Source organism: Scleropages formosus, chromosome 23 (assembly GCF_900964775.1).
Source record: "Scleropages formosus chromosome 23, fSclFor1.1, whole genome shotgun sequence".
NCBI classification, from domain to species: Eukaryota; Metazoa; Chordata; class Actinopteri; order Osteoglossiformes; family Osteoglossidae; genus Scleropages; species Scleropages formosus.
The window spans coordinates 7,790,891-7,813,826 of NC_041828.1; the positions used below are offsets into that span (position 1 = coordinate 7,790,891).

The following is a 22,936-nucleotide window of genomic DNA, read 5'->3' on the forward strand; positions in this document are numbered from 1 at the left end:
GGTTGCAGCCTATTAATCCCAGATATAGGCTGTGGTGAGTGTATGAGTTGGGTGGAACAGCAGGGTGTGGCAGTCCACGTTAGTGTCTCCCCTACCCCTGTGTAGGAGGCACGCTGCTTCTTTGAAAATCAGACTGCAGCTGTTTTAAAAAAAAACAGTGACATGGGGAAAAAAGGCAATTACTGCTGGATTGGTTTCCTCTAAACACTCCCTAAAATAAATCTATACCGCTTCTGATCAAAAACTTATCACAGGACACAATTTTTTTTAAAATGTGAAAATAAATTTTGTTGAGTAATGATATGCAAAGTCATTAAATTTGTAATTCATGGTTTACCGGCACATCAGGAAGAATGAGTTGGAAACTCTGCATGTGTGCACTGGGAGGTGCACGGAGGGGAATCGTAGCACCGAAAGCAGTTATAGTAAGAGATGCTTCACGTGCCTCTGCTGTTCACAGGGTTGGCTCTGCGAGTTACTGCGCTGGAAGGAGGACCCGTCTCCAGAGAACCGGACCCTATGGGAGAACCTCTCCATGATTCGCCGCTTCCTCAGCCTGGCCCAGGCAGAGCGCGATGCTATATATGAGCAGGAGAGCAGCGGGGGCCAGCAGCACCACACTGAGCGGCCGGCCCATCACCTGCATGTCCCCACAGACCCCACACAGGTGAGTCTTCCCAACATACAGCACTGTGCAAAAGTTTTAGGCATGGGGGGGATCTGTAAAGTGAGAATGCTTCCAAAAATAATGCTCTTAATTAATAAATTTCCTACAAAGCTTAGTAACCATCCATCGTCAACTACTGCTTGTCCCGAGCCGGGTCATGGCAGGCTTGGTCGAGTCCCGCTTTCTGGTGGGTCTGGGGTTCGAGTCCTGCTTGAGGTGCCTTGCAACGGACTGGCGTCCCGTCCAGCTGTGTCCCCTCCACCTTCAGCCTTGCGCCTTGTGTTGCTGGATTAGGCTCCGGTTCACAGTGACCCTGCTTGGAATAAGTGGTTTCAAACTCTGTGTGTACGTACTTTCTTTAATGACATACAAACCCCTTACTGTAATACTGTAACTTTTTGCAAAAGAAATGCTTGGAAATCTAAAACATGCTCTTTCCCATTGACACTGATGCAGAAGACATTAAATAACTGTCTAAAATATTTTTGTGAAACATCTAAGCGCCTAAAACTTTTGCACAGTACTGTACCCAGTGCAATGTGTAAATTGATATCCTTCATTTAGTTCATTCCTTTATCCAAGGCAACTTAGTGATTTACCCATTAATAGTATATTGCAGTGTATTCTGTGTCAAGGGTAAGTACCATGTTCCAGGTTACTACAGCAGGGGGTGGATTTGAACCAATAACCTTCAGATTGCATGACCACAGTCGTAACCCCTGCCCATAGTTTACAGGAGGGGATGGGGTCCAACGCTGCAATATACCAAAGCATCTCAATAATTTGAGCAGCAGCACATCTAGGCTCTTTTTTTTTTTTTTTTTTTTTTTTTAAAAACTGTTTTTTTGGTACCATATTTTGATCATTTAATATGGTCATATAATCTTTATTCATTTCTTACTGTTTCAGCTTTTAGCATACACCAGCCAGCCAGTTGTTTTTATTCCAACAATGGTGTTATCCGTCAGCATTTGCCTGACAAGCAGCAGCAAGATCAAAATCTGCGCAGTTCCCAGATGAGCCGACTTCTCCCTCTCCGACTGCATTCTTCGGAAACCCAGTTAGACCAGGAGCTATAGCACTGCGCTGTTATCACTCACCACCACAGTCTGTTCCTGTGATACCGGGACAGGGGGACTAACCAGGGGGAAACCGCGTTTGTGTGGTTATCATCCTGCCCCACCCCCACCTCCCAGCGGTCCCCATTGTCCAGTCCCACTGGGTTTTGTCTTCTGCCTGGTGTAAAACAAACCAGCTGATGCAGCACGATGCGATGGGCTGTTTTCTCGTGCCTCACTCAGTTCCTCGATTGGTCTGGACAGAAAGTCAGTTGGCTGTGTGTGAAGACACTTTTTTTGTTTGTTACTGTCACACTTGTGGAATGTTTTGGGCGTGGGTTCAAGTAAATCAGAGTAAGTGAACATGCACAGAATGCTCATTGTGAGAGTGCAGACAGGAGACCTCGGCGCTTTGCCAGAGTCCCCCTGTGAGACCCCCAAGACTGCGGCCCCAGTGGCCAACTGCTGTAATTGGGTTAAGCGCCATGAGCACAAGAGCACCTTTCAGTCAGCTGCTGCACTGCACGCCTATTTATATCCTCTGACGGAGCGCAGGGATGAGATCCCGGGTGCTCGTACCCCCGGTTCATGTGCAGAAGGCCGTTAATTGGCACGTGAAAGAGAGCAGTGTGAGGAAGTGGGTAGGCCTCCAAAGTTACGATCAAATGGTTTCAGGCTCAAACTCTGCTCCAACGTTGCTGTGGGACTTGCTGTGAGAATGGAGCTTCTCTTTCCTCATTCTGTTTCTACTTCTCAATTTTCTTCTTCTTTATCTTCATCCTCTTCCAGTGTCAGTCCCATCAGCCCCAGCAGCAATCCCCGCTGGCCCAGCAGCACCCGCCCCAGGCCTCACTTTCCCAGCAGCCCCTGCAGCAGTCACCGCAGCAAGCAGGGCCGCGGCTACCCCCTCGGCAGCCCTCCACGGCCTCACCTGCGGAGTTGTCGGAGGACAAGGCGCGGCCAGGCAGCAGGATCTCGCTGGAAGCCCTGGGCATCCTGCAGAGCTTCATCCAGGATGTGGGGCTACATCCGGACGAGGAGGCCATCCACACGCTGTCTGCCCAGCTGGACCTGCCCAAGCACACCATTGTCAAGTTCTTCCAGAACCAGCGCTTCTACGAGGGCCACCGCCAGGGCAAGCCCAAGGGCCCAGCGGGCCTCGAGCACGAGGAGCCGGAGGAGGAACAGGTTGAGGACGAAGAGGAGGAGGAAGATCAGGCAGATGCAGAGGAGGACGAGCTGCTCAAGGGGCTGGATGAGAGCACGCAGACCAACAGCACCATCTTCTCCATCAAGATCGAGGAGCACCTACCGGAAACCGTCCACATTGGCTCAGGCTACGACTCAAAAGAGTAACGTTCTCGTGTTCTCTCCGCCGCATTTTTACAGTGCCGATGTAATTCTATTTAAATAAATTCAGTAATACTGTGGTATTACTACTTTTTTGTGTGTTTCCTCTTTAATTTTGTGAAATCCTGTATTATTCACTGTAAGGACTCATGAGCATTTATTAACTTGCACAAAAAAGATAAAATGTTACGTGGATATTTGCCGACTGCACTTGACTTGTCCGTTGTTCTCACACTTGATATGAGCTACTGATGAAGGCGCTGAAGCTTGACAGAGGACGTTTACATTTGTGGTGTTCACTGGATTTTTAACACGCGCGTTTGGTGGAACCAGTCGATGACAAAGGCCTTAACGATAGGTTGCTGGGTCTGACACCTGCTGGCAGCGTTTAGCTATTCTTTTAAAAACAGACGAAAGGACTTCGTGATGCTCAGAACTCTGGAACCAGATGCCACACAGTTGCTGTGGGGAGTGAGCCTCCCTTTTCTAATATTATTTGTTTGGAAGAAATAGATGTATAAATAAAGACGTATATTAACTGTAAAAAGAATACAGTTCAAATAAACTATGCCAACAAATGCCTTGTACAATATGGCACTGCCGTAGTTTGAATTTTTTTGCAAAAATTTTGTCGCTGTAACTTTCCCAGTCTTCACACAGTTTGAAAATGTGAAAAGCAATCTTTTGTTCTCCTATACTATTTATTTGCAGGTCCTGCAGCAGTTTTTTGTATTTTTTTTTTCTGTTGCATAACCTTTTTTTCTTTTTTGACTATTTATAAATGTCATTTTGGTGGGCAGTTAAAACAAGTGTCTTAAAAGTTTTAAATGGGGAAGTGTGCTTTATAAAAGTCGCCTATAAAAAAGTGCTATATGTTCGAGCAGCTCGTGCTACAAGCTTCACTAAAAATGTTGTATGCAATTTTTACTATCATGCAAATATGCTTAGGTCAATTACTAACCCATAGGACACATTAGAGGGGGAAAACATATGCAATATATGTTACAATTAATGTTTTCAGTGTGTCTTCCTTTAGTTTGGTATCTGAAGCTACTCCTGTACAAATATACTGTATAAAAAGTGTTTCTTTTAATGCGTTTATTGAAATGAGAACATCGGTTATTTTGTACCAACTGTGAGGTTTTTTCTTTGTTTTGTTTTTTTTCTCTCCATTTTCAATATGCAGAAATGACCTAACTAGGCGTGAATATTGATTGAAAACACAATGAAACTGTTTGTATTGTACAGCAAATTCTTGGTATTTATAAAACACCCAACTTGAATGGCATTTCTTGAGAAATGTTTCTATTAAACAGTTGCATTATTACATATTTAACATTCAGTTTTTAGCCGTTTCACTCGAATACTGTTCAGTATAAATCTAGATATGAGTTATACTTTCTGTTAACGTTTTGTGTATGTCTTGATTGAAATGCAAGCCCAGAAGTCCTTTTTTTTTTATGCCACTTGTTTGAGTTCGACGGAGTGAGATCTCCAAGGTCTTTGTCTTGAGCTCTGTACACCTCACACTGTTTTGGAAAGCTATGCACCCAGCAGCGACCGTGGGGAATCGGGTCGACTCGCAGTGGACTGTGGTGTCGAGAGCGGTTCTCGCCCCGTCTTCACGTGATGGCTGGAGTGCGTCGTGGGGGACGACATCCCTTCTGTACACCGACTTTAACCGTCGCCAACTTGTTTGCATGTCTTTGTCCCGATGAGAGAAAGTAGGTTTCTCGCACACTTTGTCTTGCTGCGGTTATTTTTAACATCGTTCTGACTTTTGATTTGCAACAGAAAATAAATGGTCGACTAGGAAAAGAGAATGATGTTCAACTTGCCTTGCTTTTTGAATTAAGGAAGGGACTGGGACTCTTTAGTATCGCATGTGTCACATGGGGCAGCGCTGTACCGTTGGTGTCAAACTGGAGGATCTTCATTACATGCAGCGTTCTGTCACTCTTATATGAGCAGCTGGGAACATTGGTGTGTATGAGTAGTATCTGCCACGTAAGCACAGCTGTTATACTAATATTCCATCATATTGGGCCCTGTGAACAAACATCACTTTGAGTAAGTTAACTTGAAAGGATTTATTGGTTTATGGCTGTGAACTTGAGCGTCGATCTAAAACGCTGATGTCATAATATGAAACGAGGATATGATATGAATCAGCCTGATCTTTTAGTGCTACCCTGCTCTTGGACCACGTGTTTGGGTGCAGTGGTTTCACATGAACTCTGAGAAGCATTCCTTACCGCATTTGCAGGGTATTTATTAACTGACTGCTTTCACCAGTCGATGCATATGTCCATAGAAGTTTTTTTGGTAGTTCAGTTATTATTGAAACAAAGGTCTCGGAGGGGCAGAGGAAAAACAGCCGTCCTTTAGCGTTCAGACTATTCAAATGCATTTTTTTTACCAACTGCTCACGTAGAAAACTGTGATGATGATATCTAGACATGCTTCCATGACCAACATCTGAACAAATTTGTAAGAGAGACCTCTACAAGGACGGATACCAAACGGACCTCCTCGCTCCCTGGACCAGTCCAGACTGAAAGTAGTGTTTAAGCACGGTAGCTCATGTCTCTCTGTATGTAGGGTTTTCAAAGGATGCTCATGTTTCATTCGCTCATGGCAGAATCCTCAGCTGGGGTCTGATTTCTCTCAGCCCTTCGCTGTTGCATTGACCGTGCCGTAGGCCTGGAGCCCAGAGACCGGAAAAGCTCACGTTTCATTTACACCGAACAAAATCTCCCATGCGGTATTTTTGTGACACTACAAAAAAGTTGAAAGAATTTTGTTTACAAGAAGTGTGTTTCATGTGCCACGCTTGTGGCTCTGCATGATATACTAATTCAGGGTCACCTCAAGGACAACGATGTGACATTGATGGTGACGGCAAGTAGTGAACTTGGGGGACGGCGTTTCGCTGCAGCAAAACAATTTTGGTGTGTTTTGCACCATTTGGATCAGGCCAGGAGTTCTGAACCTGGGTTCGAGGGCACGTTGGGGGTCCTTGGATGGACTTCGGTGGGTTTGTGAAGTACGGATTTGCTTTGAAAATAAGGCTGTTAGTTTAAAAAAAAATAAAATTACAGAAAAATATTCCTGTGCTACTCTTACTATTAGTACTTTTAGTTTCATAAAGCTGTGCGAAGGTAATCAGTTTTATGTGCAATAAACTGAGCTCAATGTTTTCTCCCAATTTATGTATGGATGTTTTCCTAGGAGGGGTCCTTAGCTTCTTAAGGGGCCCGTGGCCAAGAAAAGGTGAAGAACCCGCACGTTTGGTGGGGTAATGATTGTAAAAACGGCAAATACATGTATTCGTCATAGATATGAGTCTCGATATTTTTCTACGTGTGGAAGAAGCGCTGGATCTGAGCGTCACGACTCGTCGGGATGGGTCTCGTCGTTGGTTCCTAGGGACTCGTTGCGTACGTTCGACCTTCGTACTTCAACCCTTCGCTCTCTTTCTGCCTTGTGATGCGTTATTTCCGGTGCCTCGTCTGCGAGCTGCGCCGTCCCCCACCCGCCCCAGGCAGATCGAAGGCGCCCTCCCGTCGAGGGCCGGGGGCCTCCTCGTGTCCTGTTCTCCCGTCCTCACCTCGCGTTTGTTTGCTCCGGCGCCCGAGATTTGGCCGTTTGCGGCAAGATCGTCATAAAAACAGCGATAATATTGCAGCGAGTCACATGGGACTCCTGGGAGCAAGCGCTACAGCCCGGCACACAGCCTGCGCACCACTTATTCTTATTAGGTGCAAAAAAAATCATCTAAACATTTCATATGGGCTCTAATGCAACAGATATGAGAATGTGGCAATTTTACTGCCTTAGGTATACAAAGAAATTATGTCTTCGCTCATATGCGTCGTCCTGCAGGTCCAGGAAAGAGTCTGGTAGCTGAGCGAGTTTTGCGGTAAAATGCAACTCATGTTGCTCTTAATCTGTTCTCTTATTTACCGTGCTGCGGATTGAAGTGGTAAATGATTTTAAAATACATTTTCAAGTGTTTCGGCCCCTGAAAGCGTAAACCCTGAGAGCGATTGAACAGACCTTGAAAACATCACATAAACGGCTCTTAGAAAATTAATTAATTCTGGTGTCTACAGACCTGGAAACGCAACGCTGTCATGTTCTGCTTTATTTGTATTTCGGACGCTCAGGATGTCCTTTTTTCTCGGCCGTTTCATAATTTGTTCATTTTAGTGCGAAGTGCCCTGTGAATCGCTCCACTCGAAAGGCCAGGGGTGCGAAGGAGTGCGATACACTCGGCCGAGGTGTCCGACTGCGCGTAACCGGGACTCCGGCGTGTACCTGGGCATGAGGGACACGTGAGCTCTTAATGAGGGTCTTAACAGTGTTTCTGCCTCCTCCCCCCCCCTACCAGGTCCACGACGGTGCGTTTTGTGGGATGTGTCAGCACAGCAGGACACTGAGGGAACATTCGACGTGATCCTCAAGCTCCACAGATGTGTGTGGAGCTTCAAAATCTGTGCGCTTCACTCTTTGTCCTGCACCGGGAGTCCGTGTCCACATCTGGCAGAACGCAAGGTTTGGTTACGTTCCCTCTAAGCACAGGGACTGACTTCTCCCCGAGTTTCGGTGGAAAAGCTCTTGATTCGTACCGCTGAAGTATCGGTAGCTATCCATCTATGACCTTCACGGAAGGTTAAGGTCATCTCTTTCTCCCGGTTCCTACATATTCGCTGCAAAAGTGTCCTAAAGGAATGAGTGACGTCCTTCTGTACAGATGTTTTGTGTCTCCGGAGGCTGAACAGACGTCCCCCTTACAGGTGGTCCTGCTCCAGGAGTTGGAGCTGCGGTTAAAGAACCGTGTTCCCGCCTCCAGCCAGAGGCACGTCTCCGTCCCGCCCACATCAGCGACATCGAAACGCACCCAGAGCTCACGTACGTGTGCGATCAGCCCCGTTTCGGGTTCCGACCGTTCGGCTCGCGAGAAAATCCACGAACTCCCTTTGCAGCACTTCCCCGGGCAGCTACGCACAGGACGCGTGTCGGGGGGATGGGCACCGTCGCCGTACCGCGGTACGGAGCCGCTGGCTCTACCTGCAGTTACTGTGAAGTCACACAGTCGCTCACTTTCGTTGACTGCTCAGCCTTGTCAGGGTCACGGTGGTCAGGAACCTATCCTCGAGTCTCCGGGTGCGGAGCTAGGAGGGGAACGCTCTGGATGGGGCGCTAATCCATTTCAGGAGTTATTGTACGTGTGTTACCAATTATTATACTTCAAGTTAGTCTCATGAGGAGAGGAGATGGTTGTGACACTGTTGCTTTTACAGTTTTACTTCAGTTAACATGTGTCGTTATTCTTTATTCATTCGGCCGACACCTGTTACCCCGCCAGCTTTATACAGGCAGCCGCTTTCGATGATTGTTGCGGCCGAGGGTTAACACCTTTCTCTAGGGTACAAACCCGCAATGGTTCGAACCGCTACGCCCCCTGCCGGCCTCGTCACCGGGCCGTTACAGAACCGTCGGCTAGCCCGATGCCGTCCGATGCCGTCCGCTCATAACGCTCACCCCGCAGCTGTCCTGGTGCTTAACACCAAAGTACGAGCGAAAGTACCTCATGTACTGCTTGGTGTTCATCCCGAGTGGTACTTTTTCACTCCGCTCTTGTAATTGTCATTTGTGCTTCTGTTGCTCTCCGAGGGCCTGTCTGTCTGCTCTGCGGGGAGGCGGCGGCTCCGCCAGCTCGCCCGGGCGCCAGTACCAACAGCCCCGGTGACTCGAGGCGGTGAAATCCCCTCCCTGAACCGTTGCGCTTAATTGTGAAAATATGTGCGGCTTTGGCCCACTTTGGAATTAATTTGTTATGGAGGCAGCGCGTGGGCCGGAACCGGGTCTCGCGCCGTAGCCTCGCCCAGGGCGGCTCCGCGCGCCCGTAGGGACCCGGTCAAATGCGATTAGCGCGTCCGACGGCCGACGGGAGGCCCGGGCTCCGTGCGCCGCTGCCGTGTGACAGATCGGACTCGCTGTAAGTGCCCTGAGCCCCGGCGCTGGACGCAGTCCAACTCCTTACCCCATCGACGCAGCAAATGCGCAACGCGACAAACACCGAACCCGACCGCTTTTGTTCTTCCTTTAGCGCACCTGTTCCGGAAGGTTCCACACAAAACGGTGAAAGTACATTTAACGCTCAAATAAACGATGAGTTTTGATGCCTCGGGTTGCTCCGCCACCTCACAGCACCTGGGCTCTTCGGGCGTGGGTTTGAATCCAGGGCAGTCAGCGTGCAGTTTGCCTCTTCTTCCCATGTTCTTGCGAGCGTTCCTCTACGGTTCAGAGACATGCACTTTGGGTCGATCGGCGACCCTAAGTTACTCGTTTGCGCGCGTGAGAGCAAATGTGCGCGGCTGTTGTCCCATCCGGCACGCACCCTCTCTAGCCCGGTGCACCGTGCTTCCAGGATAGGCTCTGGACCACCGTGACCCTGCGCTCGGTACGCAGTTGTCGAAAATGCGTAGAAGAAAAGAAGTTAATTACAGCACGGGCGGGACGGTTAGCGCCGCTGCAAAGCGTGAACGTTTTCCGCAAGGTCCCTCGTCCCGGTCCGGAGCCGAGCCCGGCGGGGACCGAGACGGAGCCGCAGACGGGGCACGTCGTTCGGCTCCGCTCTCCTCTCGCGCCGTCCCTCCGTCCCGTGGCTTCCCCCGTCCGGGGCGGGGGAAGGAATCAAACAAAGCGAACCGACAACGACAGCAACAAAACAAACAACACCGCCTCCGCCACCCACGGCATCCGCAGGCTGCATAATTCACTTTCCGGGAACCGCGTTCGAGAGGCCTCTTCTGATTTCAAGCGCCGGTTGAACCCATCTCCCCTTTGCGCACGTGTCTCCAGACCTCCATTCCAAAGCAATAACCCGTCGATCAATCCCCGCCACACAACTGCAAACACTCGTTCGAGTGGCTCCACTTATGCAGCCGGTGACCGAAAGAGACGGGAATCGCAGCGTGACTCACATCCACTACTTCATTACCTAAGTGGAATGTCACACCGCTCACTGGCTCCTATTGTTGTTGTTTTTTCAGCAAACAAAAAAGTTTACTCTGGCTCATACTTTCCCGTCATTTACTTTCTTTTTTCAGTTATCCTGGTAGCGAAACCGCCAGATCGGACCGTTTTGCACGACTGCCGGAAAGGCCCCGGAACGCACGCTTTCATATTCACGCGTTAAAAAGAAACCCACCATTGATGAGCACTGTGCGCTGGAGCTATTATCAGTAACCGCCTGTCCGGCGCAGGGTCACGGTTGTCCGGAGCCTATCCTGGGAACCCAGGCTGTGAGGCAAGGGACACCAGTTCATTGCAGATCAATCTCACACTCACGCATACAGTACTGGCCATTTAGATTCATTCATTCACCTGAAGCACGTCTTTGGACTGTGGGGGGAAACCCACACGAACGCGAAGAGAACATAGAAACTCCACACCGACTGAGCGGGGGTCCGAACCCACATACTCTCACGATGTCCAGGCGCTGTGGGGCAACTATCCCGACGCTCACGGGAATAGAGAAGGAATTCATAGTTCGTATATTTTTGGAGCCCCCTGGCAAGAATCAGTGTGGTACCGCTTAGACTTGTATCTCGAAATCAGTGCAGGTACTCATACATATATATGACAAAGCATTACTTCTGTTTTTGATGTTGATATGCACAGACCCAACAGAAGGGAAAATAAAACTTCAATTTACAACTAAAACAAGTCATTTCTATGTAATTGTGTATGATAACACTTATGTGAATGTTATATATATATACACAGAACGCAAATTTCTACATTAACAACTGAAAACAGCCCAAAGTGCGTTAAGGGAACAAAAAGATACATTTTATTTTTTCTACAGATGGACAGTTTGTCCCATACAAAACGATACCTACGAAGCGTCAAGGCAACAGACCCTCTTTACTGTCTCATAACCGTCTGTTTATTGTCATGCAAGGCTTTCTCACATTTTTTTCCCAAGGTTACAATTCAAGTTTTGATTTTAGAAGCAAAATTCTGTGCCCCCAGATTTTAGCGTCTCTAGGCAGTTACCCAGGTTCGCCTAATTATAAAACCGTTTCTGAGCTTCAACTGTAATTTGACTAACAAATATGGAGACATATGCAAAAGAGATACAACTGTAACGTTTTCAAGCAAGCATGCATTTGGAGGTTACAACAGAATTTTATAATTTGCTGACATTTTAACATAAAAAGGTCACGTGGGAAAAGTTTTAATTTTTTAATACTGAGATAAAAATGTAAAAAAACAAAAAAACAATTTTTACTTGTATTAAAATAAATATTATATAATTTCCCAGAGGGGTTGATATTCATCTCCAGGTAGATATGACCTGGTGGACAATGTTCAGAAGCAGCACAGCTTTAAATACCACAGGGTATAAATAATTCTCGTGAGTCAAATGTCGAAGTGATGGGCGAGACGTACCTTGCTGGGGGGGGGCAGCCACTGGTACTTGGACCCCCAGAGGTTTTTCTTTCTCCCTCGACTTACATTTGGGAGTTTTTGTTCCTTTCTGCCGTTACCAGCAGGTTTACTTTTACTTTCAGCTTTATAAAGCATTGATAATGTATTATACTCATTGTGTAGTTTCTTTCTTTCCCTGTCTGATGTATTTGTTTCTTTGCTCTATGCCTGTGTTCAAGCGCTCTGTGTCACTGCATGAGAAGAGCGCTCTATAAAATTGATCGAATGTATATCAGTGGCCGGGGGACGCGGTGGCGCACTGGGTTGGGCCGGGTCCTCCTCTCCGGTGGGTCTGGGGTTCGACTCCCACTTGGGGTGCCTTGCGGCGGACTGGCGTCCCGCCCTAGGTGTGTCCCCTCTGGCCTTATGCCCTGGGTTGCCGGGTTAGGCTCCGGTTCACCGTGACCCTGTATGGGACAAGCGGTTCAGAAAGTGTGTGTGTGTATATGAGCGGGTTCACTGCATGGTTATTGTAAATAAATCCATTTACATTTATCTGACACTTTTCTCCAAAGCAACTTGCAATGTTAAGGTTGCAATTATTTACCCTTTTAAACAGCTGGGTAAATTTACTGGCGCAATTTAGGGAAGGTACCCCGCTCAAGGGTATTACAGCCGGAGATGGGGATCGAACCTGCAACCTTTCGGTCCAAAAGCAGTAGCTATAACCGCTTAAAATAGAAGTTTCCGGCGTGAGATGAAACAGCTGTTAAGATGAACAGTCGACTTGGCTCTGTTTTTATTTAAAACAAAAAGCATCCCATTGTTGAATGAGGCGTGCGCGAGCGCGCGCACACACACACACACACACTCTCGTATGCGCATCTCATTCAGTGCAGAGGCATGATGTCAGCTGGGCCCGTGCGACGCCCTCCTCGCATCCCTCCTAAAAGTACTTTTGTGGTCCGTCTCTTGGTCAGACACTTAAAGCAAATTAGGGTTCATTTATTTCTAGACCCCCTGCCTTCCCCCTGTCATTAGCATCGTATTGCATAAATGGCCCGATAAAAGGTAAAATAAATTACACGACACCAGTTCAGTCCAAAGTAGAACACGTGTGAGTAGAGCAGGCAGGGAGTGTGTTTTTTACCCTTTTTCCAAACACTGCGAGTAGTCTTTGGGGTTGCTGTGGGCGGTCGAAGGCACACCTGGGGTGGAAAATGTGGATAAAGCAGAATGCCCTATTTCACTTCATATTTCAGTGCATGTTTTTAACCCAAATTCATTTTTGTACAGTTTTTGACGAACAATTAAGTTCCAAAAGGGGGCGCGGTGGTCCGGCGGGTTTGGCCACGGCCTGGTCTCCGGTGGGTCTGGGGTTCGAGCCCTGCTTGGGGTGCCTTGCGATGGACTGGCGTCCCGTCCTGGGTGTGTCCCCTCCCCCCACGCCCTGTGTTGCCGGGTTAGGCTCCGGTTCGCCGCGACCCCGCATGGGACAAGCGGTTTCAGACTCTGTGTGCGAGTGTGAATTAAGTTCCGATGTAGTTCTGAGGAATGATACAAGAGCCAGTTTAATCACCATTATTATACCTTATACCGTCTTCAGATGGATCCAGTAAATACGAACACATTGTAACTCACCCTGGATGAAAGCAACCAAAAAGATAAACACTACTGAAAGTGAGAAAGAAACACAGACATGAATGAATAAATAATATTGACACTAGGCCTTCCTCCAAACCACACACAGTAATAGGACCTGCAGTGAAACGGTGCGAATGTGAACATGATTACCCTTCTGGGAGGTCTCATAAGAAATAATACAAGGGGAATTATTAAAGCGCGTCAGGAATGTGGCCGACGCCAGCGAGGTTCCCGTCTGAGCTGAGGAATGTGGCCGCATTCCTATCACAACAAGTACCGACACAAAGGCGAACGTCGGGAGAGGAGAGAGGAGCGCCCAGGAGATGCCGGAGATCCGAACCCTCTTCTTTAGCTCGAGCTCTTCGTGCACTCAACCGCTGCATTTCCGCTCCTATCCGACAGTAACTGGGGGAAAATAGCCAGAGCGCTGCTTTGCTTATTTATTTTCGATTTGTTTGCTTCTTCCTTGATTTCTGGCATTCCAGCAGAAAGTCCTGGAACGACGAGTTTGTATCTTTTTGTCTACGGGAAAAAGACGCTTGTTTTCCTTTGCCTTGGGAAAACAGATCCGGTCGCAACAGACGAGCACGATTCCATCCAGATCCCGATTTAAGGGCACGGTGCCTGGCGTCCGGGCCTCTCGGTACGAACGTCGCACCGCCGCAACTTTGTCTTGGGGGAACAAACGCTCCTCGCCGCTCAAACATTCGCATTCGCTGCCGGACTAAAAATACCTTTAAGTATGGCTTTCAAAATTACCACAATTAGTCTGCACTGATGTTCTGCAAAGCTTTTTTAATCAACACTACGGTCTGTGTTATATAATTCGTGCAGATTTTAATGAACTCCAGCTCCCCAGAGTAAATGATCCCTTTAAAGAATCTTCCACATAGATTAATAACGAGGAAATATTGAAATCTTTTGTCTGGAAAACTAATATATGGCCATGCAAAACACTTTTTGTTGCATAATTTGAAGTGTTTATGCGGGGAAAAAAGGAAGGCGGAGAACGCGTCGGGAACATGCGAGCGCTCCGAGTGGCCTTCTCCTCGGTTCTCGATGTCGAAGAGAGAAGCAGTCAGTCAAGGGTCACATTAAAATATCATGAAGCTGTGATATCCCATCCTGGTTTGTTTATAGATACGCGTGGAATGGAATGTCCCGCCAAGGGAAGCCCACCCACATTACCTTAACTAATGTTACCCGGTGCAGCGGTTTACCTAACAAGGATAAAGTGTTCCGTTGCCAGACATACAGCGGTATTTGTATTTGCATTGCATTAGGCGTGGAGGCACTCTTGATGGGAAGGCAAGTTTGCCTTCCCATCAAGAGCGCCTCCACGTCTAATGTAATGTTGTTCGGTTCCGGTATATCCCTTTTCAGGGGATTCTTGGAAATCAGGGTAAATTTTCACACCCGTGGACGTATCTCGGTGTCGTGTTGTTTCCTGGCGGTGCGAGGAGAATCACGGGAAAACCCTCCCGGTTCGCGGGCCATAAGACGTCGCACTCAATTCTGCCACCCGGCCTGGCTGTCGCCTTGGCTGCGGCGAAAGTCGGGCCAGGAATCACCCCGGAACGCGAAACAGCATCATCCGTGACAGGAAGTGATCACGGGATAATGATGCCGGGTGCCCGGCAAGGCCTTTTGCGCCTCGACAAACTCCTCTTTGGATGCAATTTCTCAGGTTCTCGCTTCCCGTTGGTGCGAAGTTCTCCGGCACCGAGGCCTGCTGCTGCAGCCTGCATTAGGACATAAAGCCGAGGCCAAGGCCATCATCACAGATGGCACCGAACTCATACCTACCGTTGGACCCTAATGTATCACGCAGCTGCATTTAATTTCCTCCTGAAGAGCAGTGATAGTTTTTTAATGAACGCACATGGGAGAAATGCCCAACCGGACCCTTCTGCTTCAGCAGTTTTGCTGTTGTCATTCGGATTTTAAGAGGCTCTTTCTGTGTTTAATTCATGGGCTCCGGGCCCCTAATTGGGTTCGGAAAGCCCGGGCTAAACAGATTCTACCTACTGCCGGGGGTTCACGGCTCGAGCGTTGCGGCGCCTGTCAACTGATGCCATCGTGTTCGGGGGGAGACGAGAGAGCGGGGCTCGAATGCAGCGCGTTTTTAATTGCACTAACAACCGCCTAGCCGCCGCTACGGCCACCGCCGCATGGCGGCCTTCCCGGAGGTATGAAAATTTAACGTGAGCTAAGTAAAAAGGAAAGTTTGTCCGCGAGCAGCGGCGCAGCAGGGCTGGGGGACGGGGGACGGGGGACGGGGGATGGGGTGCCGCGGAAGTGGCGCTCTCCGAACAAGGGGGAAGAGGAGGTTTCCTCGATATCCCCGAGGATGATTTATTGTTGTTCGCTGAGACGTGGCGGGGAGTGGCGGGCGGCGATGCGTCGGCGAGATGCCGCTTTGAAGACATTAAAAGGCTGAACACGCAACAAAGACCAGATGTTCCAGCATGCCTTATTTATACACCCATCAGCCATGTTCCCATCTCCCAGTGTCCGCAGAACAGAAGCCTCTTTTCCTCACATAATGGTTTTTATTCCCTCTCTTTGAGCTCCGCTCGCTATGTTTCCGATGAATTTCTGCCTCGTTGTTCCGCGCTCCTGTTCAGGCATAGAGAGGATGAGTTGGAACTGACTGCTGCAGAATAAAAGTACCTTATTGAGAAAATAACACAGGAAAAATGAGAGAAACGCTGTTGCGAAGTCCACGGATGTTTGCGGCATCGGCACGATTGCACTCTGGGCCGTATCTAAGGCGACCCGCTCGCCGCGTCTCGCAGCTGGTGCGTTGTGGGTACGAGCAAGGAGAAGAGGCAAAAACGTCTCTCCCAAAGCCTCAAAGTTTCTGTTTTTTGTCTCTTCCTTTTTTTCCTTTGTTGAACTTTTCAACAAAGCTCGACGCTGCTTTCACGTGGGAATATTCAACTAAGATTATCAGTGTGTTATGTAAAAAAAAAAAAATAAATAAATAAATAAAAAAAAAGATGTCTGGATAACACGAGGTCTTTTGTGTCCTATCAAAGTACCCAATGTGTAGCATTCATGGAGCATTTTCTCTTTTGTGTGTGCAGCTGAATGCTGGTGGGGAGCAAAACAATCCTGACACCAATCAGTTCAGATCTGTTGAGGACGAGGGTGGAAAACTGCAAGAGAACATTTCCTGGAACAAAGTGAGTTATAGTACAAGTATTAGCAATGCTGCAGACAGATGCTAATCTCTCATTTCCAGGGACTGTTATCTATTCGCACTTCCAAGTCACACATACGAGTCCGACACCGATGTGGATCTCAGGCTTGTGGGAGACCGAATGCCGGCTTTGCATTCGCGCATTAAAGTAGATGTATCGTGTTTAAATATAATAATGCGTACGTCGAAAGGGACGCGGGCAAGGGTCTTCGGGGTTCGCTTTGGACTTCGCGTGTTGAATTTTCATCGGCGAAGCACGGTTCCCCCCCGCGGTCGTCCTCGGTCCGCGTTCAGCAAGGCGCCGCGGTGTCGTTCGGTATGCACAGCGACTCCTCTGGCTACATCTTCATTCAGCCCTTCCGCTAATGTCTGTGGCACAGGCATCAGCATGCTTTGTGCAAAATGAATTACTGCTAATTAAAAATCAACAGAAATGAGCATGCAGCACTCCATGCCCCGTTAATATTTGAGCCAGCGGCAGCGCTAATTAAAGCACCGCTAATTTTTTTCCCCCCTCTCTTGTTCGGCATCCGCAAACGGATGATAAATTACGCGCGGGGAGAAAAAGTACAGGTGTGTTTGGCTGTCGGAGCGGTGGTAGCGTGATGAATCGACGTCATCGCTCACTGCTCTCCGCCGGATGGTCGGCGGCTCATCGCTCGACATTGTCTCCTCGTTTGTGAGGGACCGCAGAGGCGCTGCCGCCAGGCTCGGCCCGCAGCCTCCGCATGACACGCAAGAAAGCCGGAGGCCACGTGTTGCTGTGTTTCAATTAGCTTGATGGCTACATTTTAGCTCGATGATTATCAACCAGCTGAGGACGGCCACAGTGACGCGCCGTTCGTGCGGATCGGATAAGAGGGTGGCGCACAGGCAGGAGGCTTCGCCGTTAAGAGCCTGCACTTATTCCCAGAAGGTTACAGGCCTGAGTGCCAGGTTGTTAAATCTATTTATACAGCAGCCAGGTGTGCGAATGGGGAAAATGCAGCAACTGTAATTCGTGTCACTCTCTTTGAGTAAAATTATCCCAGAAGTGGATCAAATGAATAAGTAATGCCACACTGTGCTGACCAGAAACACGCCAAGCCTCCAGCACCAAAAGGAAATTGCCAGTGGAACAGTTTTCCACCCATTCTTTTCATTTTCACCGATGCATCAACATACACACTGGAACAGAATGTGTTCTGCTATGCTGTGCTGCTCCTTGCCACCCAGGAAGTCGGTGCTTCCCAGCCCTTTCCGGTCCTTCCCGGACTTTGCTGGTCCTTCCCAACCTTCCCAGCCCTTCCCAGTCCTTCCCAGTCCTTCCCAGCCCTTCCCAGTCCTTCTCAGCCCTTCCCAGTCCTTCCCAGCCCTTCCCAGCCCTTCCCAACCTTCCCAGTCCTTCCCAGCCCTTCCCAGCCCTTCCCAGTCCTTCCCAGTCCTTCCCAGCCCTTCCCAGCCCTTCCCAGCCCTTCCCAACCTTCCCAGTCCTTCTCAGCCCTTCCCAGCCCTTCCCAGTCCTTCCCAGTCCTACCCAGTGTTCTCAGTGCAACTTTCTCCTTGTCAGGTTCCTACCTGCCCTGTGGCTTCACCATTTTCACTTTATTACGGCGTTGATGTTATCAAAGGGCTGATTTTCTTTTCCTGGCAAATTCCCATGTTTACCTCTTTGTCATTCGTGGCTACTGGGTCCTGGAGGAGATGTTCAAGGGTAATAGCACCGACATTACCTTTTTTCACCTAGCAGCACCTTTCCAAAGCCACTTACAGTTATTATTAACAAATGTTTCACTAATGTTAGATGCACTGCATTAAAACCCCTACAATTGTTCACCTCTTCATGCTGCAGCAAGATTTTCAATCAAGGTTCACAAGTTGTGCTCCCATTGTCTTCCTACCTTTGCTACACAGCTGCTCAGACCAGTGAGGGGAGGCGCCGCACAGCCAGCTCAATTGCTGTCCCAGAGGGCCCAGCTCTGCTCACACCATGAAGAGCTCAGGAAGTGTGGTAAGCAGGTTCACTCAACCCAGTAAGTGCAACCGGGTGGTTCTCTACAAGGCTGGAAGAAAAACCTCACTCATTCAGACCTCCAGGAAGGTAGCTGAATATCGCTGGCACAGAGTTTCAGGAGAGCCGAGTGGGGAAACAGTCAACTAATAATAAAGGCAGAAGTCGTCAGAACCCTACTAATCCGCTCCACACGTCGCCGGTGTCTGTTGTCAGAACATTCTGGAGAGTTATATTAGCTGAGGGCTACGCTGAAATCCCACACCTGTCAGAGTAATTCCAGGGGACTAGAGGTAAACCTCTCGGCAAATAGTGCAGAGTGTCCAAAAACAGTCTTGGCAGCGTAGCTCTCGAGAGGGGCGTGTGGATGGAGAGGTGGATGGCAAGCAGTGTAATTAAAAGAGGACAAATCTCTGAGCAGGGGGTGCTTCTCTTGGACTTCAGTCTGTTGAAGGATATCTCCAACGATCAAGAAGCAGCAGCACATGAGCAGGAGTCCAACAGCAAGGTGTTAGCTGAGTAACAGTAGATTTGACCCCAAATGCAGTCGGTCAGTAAATACTAGGAGTTCACGATTATGATTTGCTGCACGGAGCAACCCAGTGTAGGGCAGGACGCTCGTATTGTCATCATGCGCCCAACTGTCACTGACTCTATGCCCCAGTTTGGCACCACCGCTTTTCTATATTAGTTTAACAGACACTGCATTCACAACAATAGCCATATTTTTACATTTTTTAAGTTTCATTGCCTTACATGGTATTACAGTCAATATTGCACATCACAATATGCAGATTTCTCCCGGGAGACGCGTGCAAATGCTAAACAGTTACATTTTCTTTCTCGCTTCCCTTTGAAGGTAATGACTAGCTTTTATGAAGGTAATGTTATTTTTATTACAATAAAGAATGCCAGACTTTTCCCATAAAAGCGGTATTATTGATAAAACGAATTTGTAATGTAACAGGATTGCAAGTGCAACCCCCCCCCCCGCCCCCAACCCAGCAGAATATAAAGGAAAATTTGTTTGATATTTTTCTCAAAATGGCGACTGTGTTGATGTGGGTAGTAAAGGCCTGTTGTTTTCCAGTCCTGGCTCTCGGACCCGACAAATACGTTTGGGGCCGATGGTATCTGTATTCAGCCAGCATTGCGAGGGGGAGGTATCTAGAAAATGGCGATGTCATCTTTGCTGCAAGCTATCAAGATGGCTGCTCCGTTTTTCCGCGTCGCTACATTTTAGCCCTGAGATCAGAGGTCCGCTTGAAGAATGAACACACGGCGCGCAATCTCGCCTCGCGTTTCTCACCCGATGTTACGCTCTAAATTTCTTTTAAAAAAACAGTCAAAAAAAAAAACCACGGTGTCGTGGAGACGGAACTTTAGAAGGTGATTCACTTTCCTGTTTCTTTCGCTTTGGTGCTCAACCGCAGATGAGTAACGGTTCTCGTAATTCACCCTTGTTGCTCTTTCTGCTAATGCAATGCACACATTGTATCTTCTGCGAGAAGTACGTTGCTTCAGAGAAAAGCGTCCGCTCAACGAATAGATGCGCGCGCGAAAATGTTCGGAGAGCAAGGCCCTGGGAAAGATGTCAACGCCTTTGCGTTCCGGGAGAGTGTGTTATGAGGTACCTCCTTCCCCCAGTGTGTCGGCGCTTCTGAAGCTAATATATGGTGAAGCCTAGCTGTCTGGTTGCGTTATTTGCGTGTCCTCTCACGTCTTCTATTAAGACGCTATTGCCCGGACGATGGCTCCATCAGAACTCAAAGACAAAACTCACCGCATTTCATGACTTGAATCAAGTTGGTTAAGGTAGCTTCCTCTTGCTCTTACTATATGCACGTCGGCACCAACACGTATTTAATAATATATACAGTGCGCGCGCGCGCACACACACACACACACACACACATTCATGTGGCTGCCATGGTTTTACAGTGTGAGCTCCATTGTTTTCCATAGGGTCACGAGGGAGACACCGCTGTGTGTGTGGGATTGATTAAGTATGTGCCTCATCCGTTTTAAACATGTTATTAACTATTATCAACTTGCGCTTTGTGTGGTAAGTTTGATTATAATTTATTATTTTTAATTTCTTCCTCATGATGCCTGCACTTTCTTCACCCCGTCTGGTAACTAATAATTAATTGTCAATTAATCTGGGAGACCTGCCTTCAACTCCTCTTCGCTTCCAACCGGCGGCTCCTCCCCAGCATTCAGCTATAATAAGCTATTGTTCCTCACCGCGGATGAAGTCAAGTAAACACAGAACACTTTGCGGCTCAAATATTTTCTCTCTCAAATGTGTTGTTAGCACACAGGTCTATCTTGAGCGCTGCATATCATTTCACATGTGAAATTAGAAAAGGTGTGCTCTGTAATTAGGACACTTAGAAAGTGTGATGAATTAGTTCTATCTAAATCCATCCAAAAATGGAAGGTGAGTGGTCTCATTGTTCCACACACACACACACAAACATATGTTACATGTATAGAGAGGCCCAGGAAGTACCACACAAAAAGAGGTGATGTATTCTCACTTAGGGAACTACTTGTGAGCTTATTTAATTGCTGCTAGAACGAGAGGTCCGATGAAATTTAGAACATGTGCTAGAAGGTTCTGTTCATCAAGACGGAGACAGCAGAAGCTAGCAAACATGTCAAAACCGAGGAAGGGTTCGGCGTACGTGTCATCAGACACATGTCTTACCGACCCAAACGATCCCTCGTAATATTCATATTGCTTCTTCGCTGTTCAAACCAGTCTAGTTGTTTCCTGATGTACATGATGCTTGATATACTGCATTCGGGACATCATGTGGTGTTGTAGTTAGAGCTGTCATTTTGGAGGTGTATGACTCAGGTTCAGATCCCCATCCTGCTGCAGTACCCTTGATCAAGATACTTCCCCTTTATAGATACAGTAAAACTTACATAGCTGTATGATGGGTATTCACTGTAAGCCCTCAGTAAAGCTGCAGTCTATCTATCTATCTATATTTATCTATCTATCTGTCTGTCTGTCTTATGAACAAACTTAACATTGTAAGTGGCCTTGGACAAAAACCTCAGACAAACAATGTAGGAAGTGGCGATGCTATAACAGAGATACAAAAACGTCTAACATAAGAAGCTCGGATCAACAGACCTTTTCCTGGGCCACCACGGAAGAGCCCGCGTGGCTTGTGTTAATGCAAAGGGGAAAGTGGTCCGCCGACAGTCTCCGGACTTCCGCTGGCAGTCACTTCCTCTGACCCCAGTGCCCCCCGCCGCCCCTCTCTCCAGCTCCCGCCCCCCAGACGTTCCCCCGGCCCACACCACCAGCCAGCACAATGAAATTACGCGTTTGTGATCTTCATCAGATGGGGATGCATTCAAGCACCATTTGTTCGGAATTGCTTTTAGTGTAATTTGATAAAGTTTCAAATTTTCATTTATTTCCATGGTGAAATTTCTGCTGGGGACAATCAGAGCTGCAATGGCATCATCATCAGTAATAATAACAATAATAACGATAATAGTATTTGTGAAATGCAATGATGGGGATGATGATGATGATTATTATTGCCATCGTTATTATGTTAAGCTTTCCCCCCCATACACACTGCTTCGCATTAGTGATTTATACAGGTTAATGAACCTACCCCACGTCTCGACCGGCAAGGAAACATTACTGAACTTTTTGAAGGAGCAGTGATTCATCTCCTTTTGCTGCATGTATTTCAATAAATGAATAAATGACCATAAGGCCAGACTTAATGTATTTATTTACTGAACAGTGCAAGCATTGTATCCCGGCAGTATCCATGGGTACTTGCATAGAAATAGAATGACTAGAATATCTCGAGTTATTAAAAGCAACAGTGGAGAGCCTTGTAATGCGATTTGCTATCTATGACATCTCTGTTTCTAGAATTTCAGGCAGTTATGGATTCCGCACAGGATATTTTCATGCCGAGAAAGAGGCGTGCATTAACCTGTGAATCACTAATGCCCTTTGTGTCTCACAGCCAGCACGATCTGCAATCTTGGACTAAAAACGGCCTTAATACTACTGTTTGTTTGGTAGACTTAGTTCATTTTGACTCTTCTGTCTATCATCTATGTCTCTGTAATGCAATTTTCTGCAGTGTCAGTCACATATTTAGCTTAGGACATGTCCTGAGAAGGAGAGGTTGTGCTGAAGGAAGCAGCCGCTCTGTTAGGACAGAAGTCACATGACCCACGGCACTCCGCTCTGCTCCATGACACTCTCTCTCTCGCTCTCTCTCTCTCTCTCATTGCTGGCAGCGGCACACAATGATGTCATCATTTCCTGCGAGGTCACGTGACTCGCTAACTGAAGAACCGGTTGAGCAAAGGTCTCATCCGCTGAAAGCAGCGAAAGCAAAAGTTTGGTGACCGAAAAGCAGTTGTGTCAACGGTTGCTTTACTCTGAGATGTACATTGCTTTGGAGAAATGCATCTGCCAAATAAATAAATGTAAAAGAAATATCTTTACCAAGAGCTCATAGTGAAAAAAAAATCCAACTTTCTTGTCTTCCAATAGTTGATATTCCACAATATGAATTCAA

The 22,936-nt window shown here is 47.7% G+C and overlaps 1 protein-coding gene across 5 annotated transcripts in view; it reads left to right on the plus strand.

Moving 5' to 3' along the window:
* satb1a (SATB homeobox 1a) overlaps positions 1-4,886 on the plus strand; it is a 49,276-nt gene extending 44,390 nt beyond the window's left edge. For all 5 annotated transcript variants that reach the window (XM_018750401.2, XM_018750399.2, XM_018750403.2 and 2 more), the window contains 2 exons: positions 461-667; positions 2,515-4,886. In XM_018750401.2, coding sequence (XP_018605917.1) covers positions 461-667; positions 2,515-3,081 — 774 coding nt within the window. In that variant the 3' untranslated portion in view covers positions 3,082-4,886. The remainder of the gene's footprint in view (positions 1-460; positions 668-2,514) is intronic.
* The last annotated feature ends 18,050 nt before the right edge of the window (positions 4,887-22,936 follow it).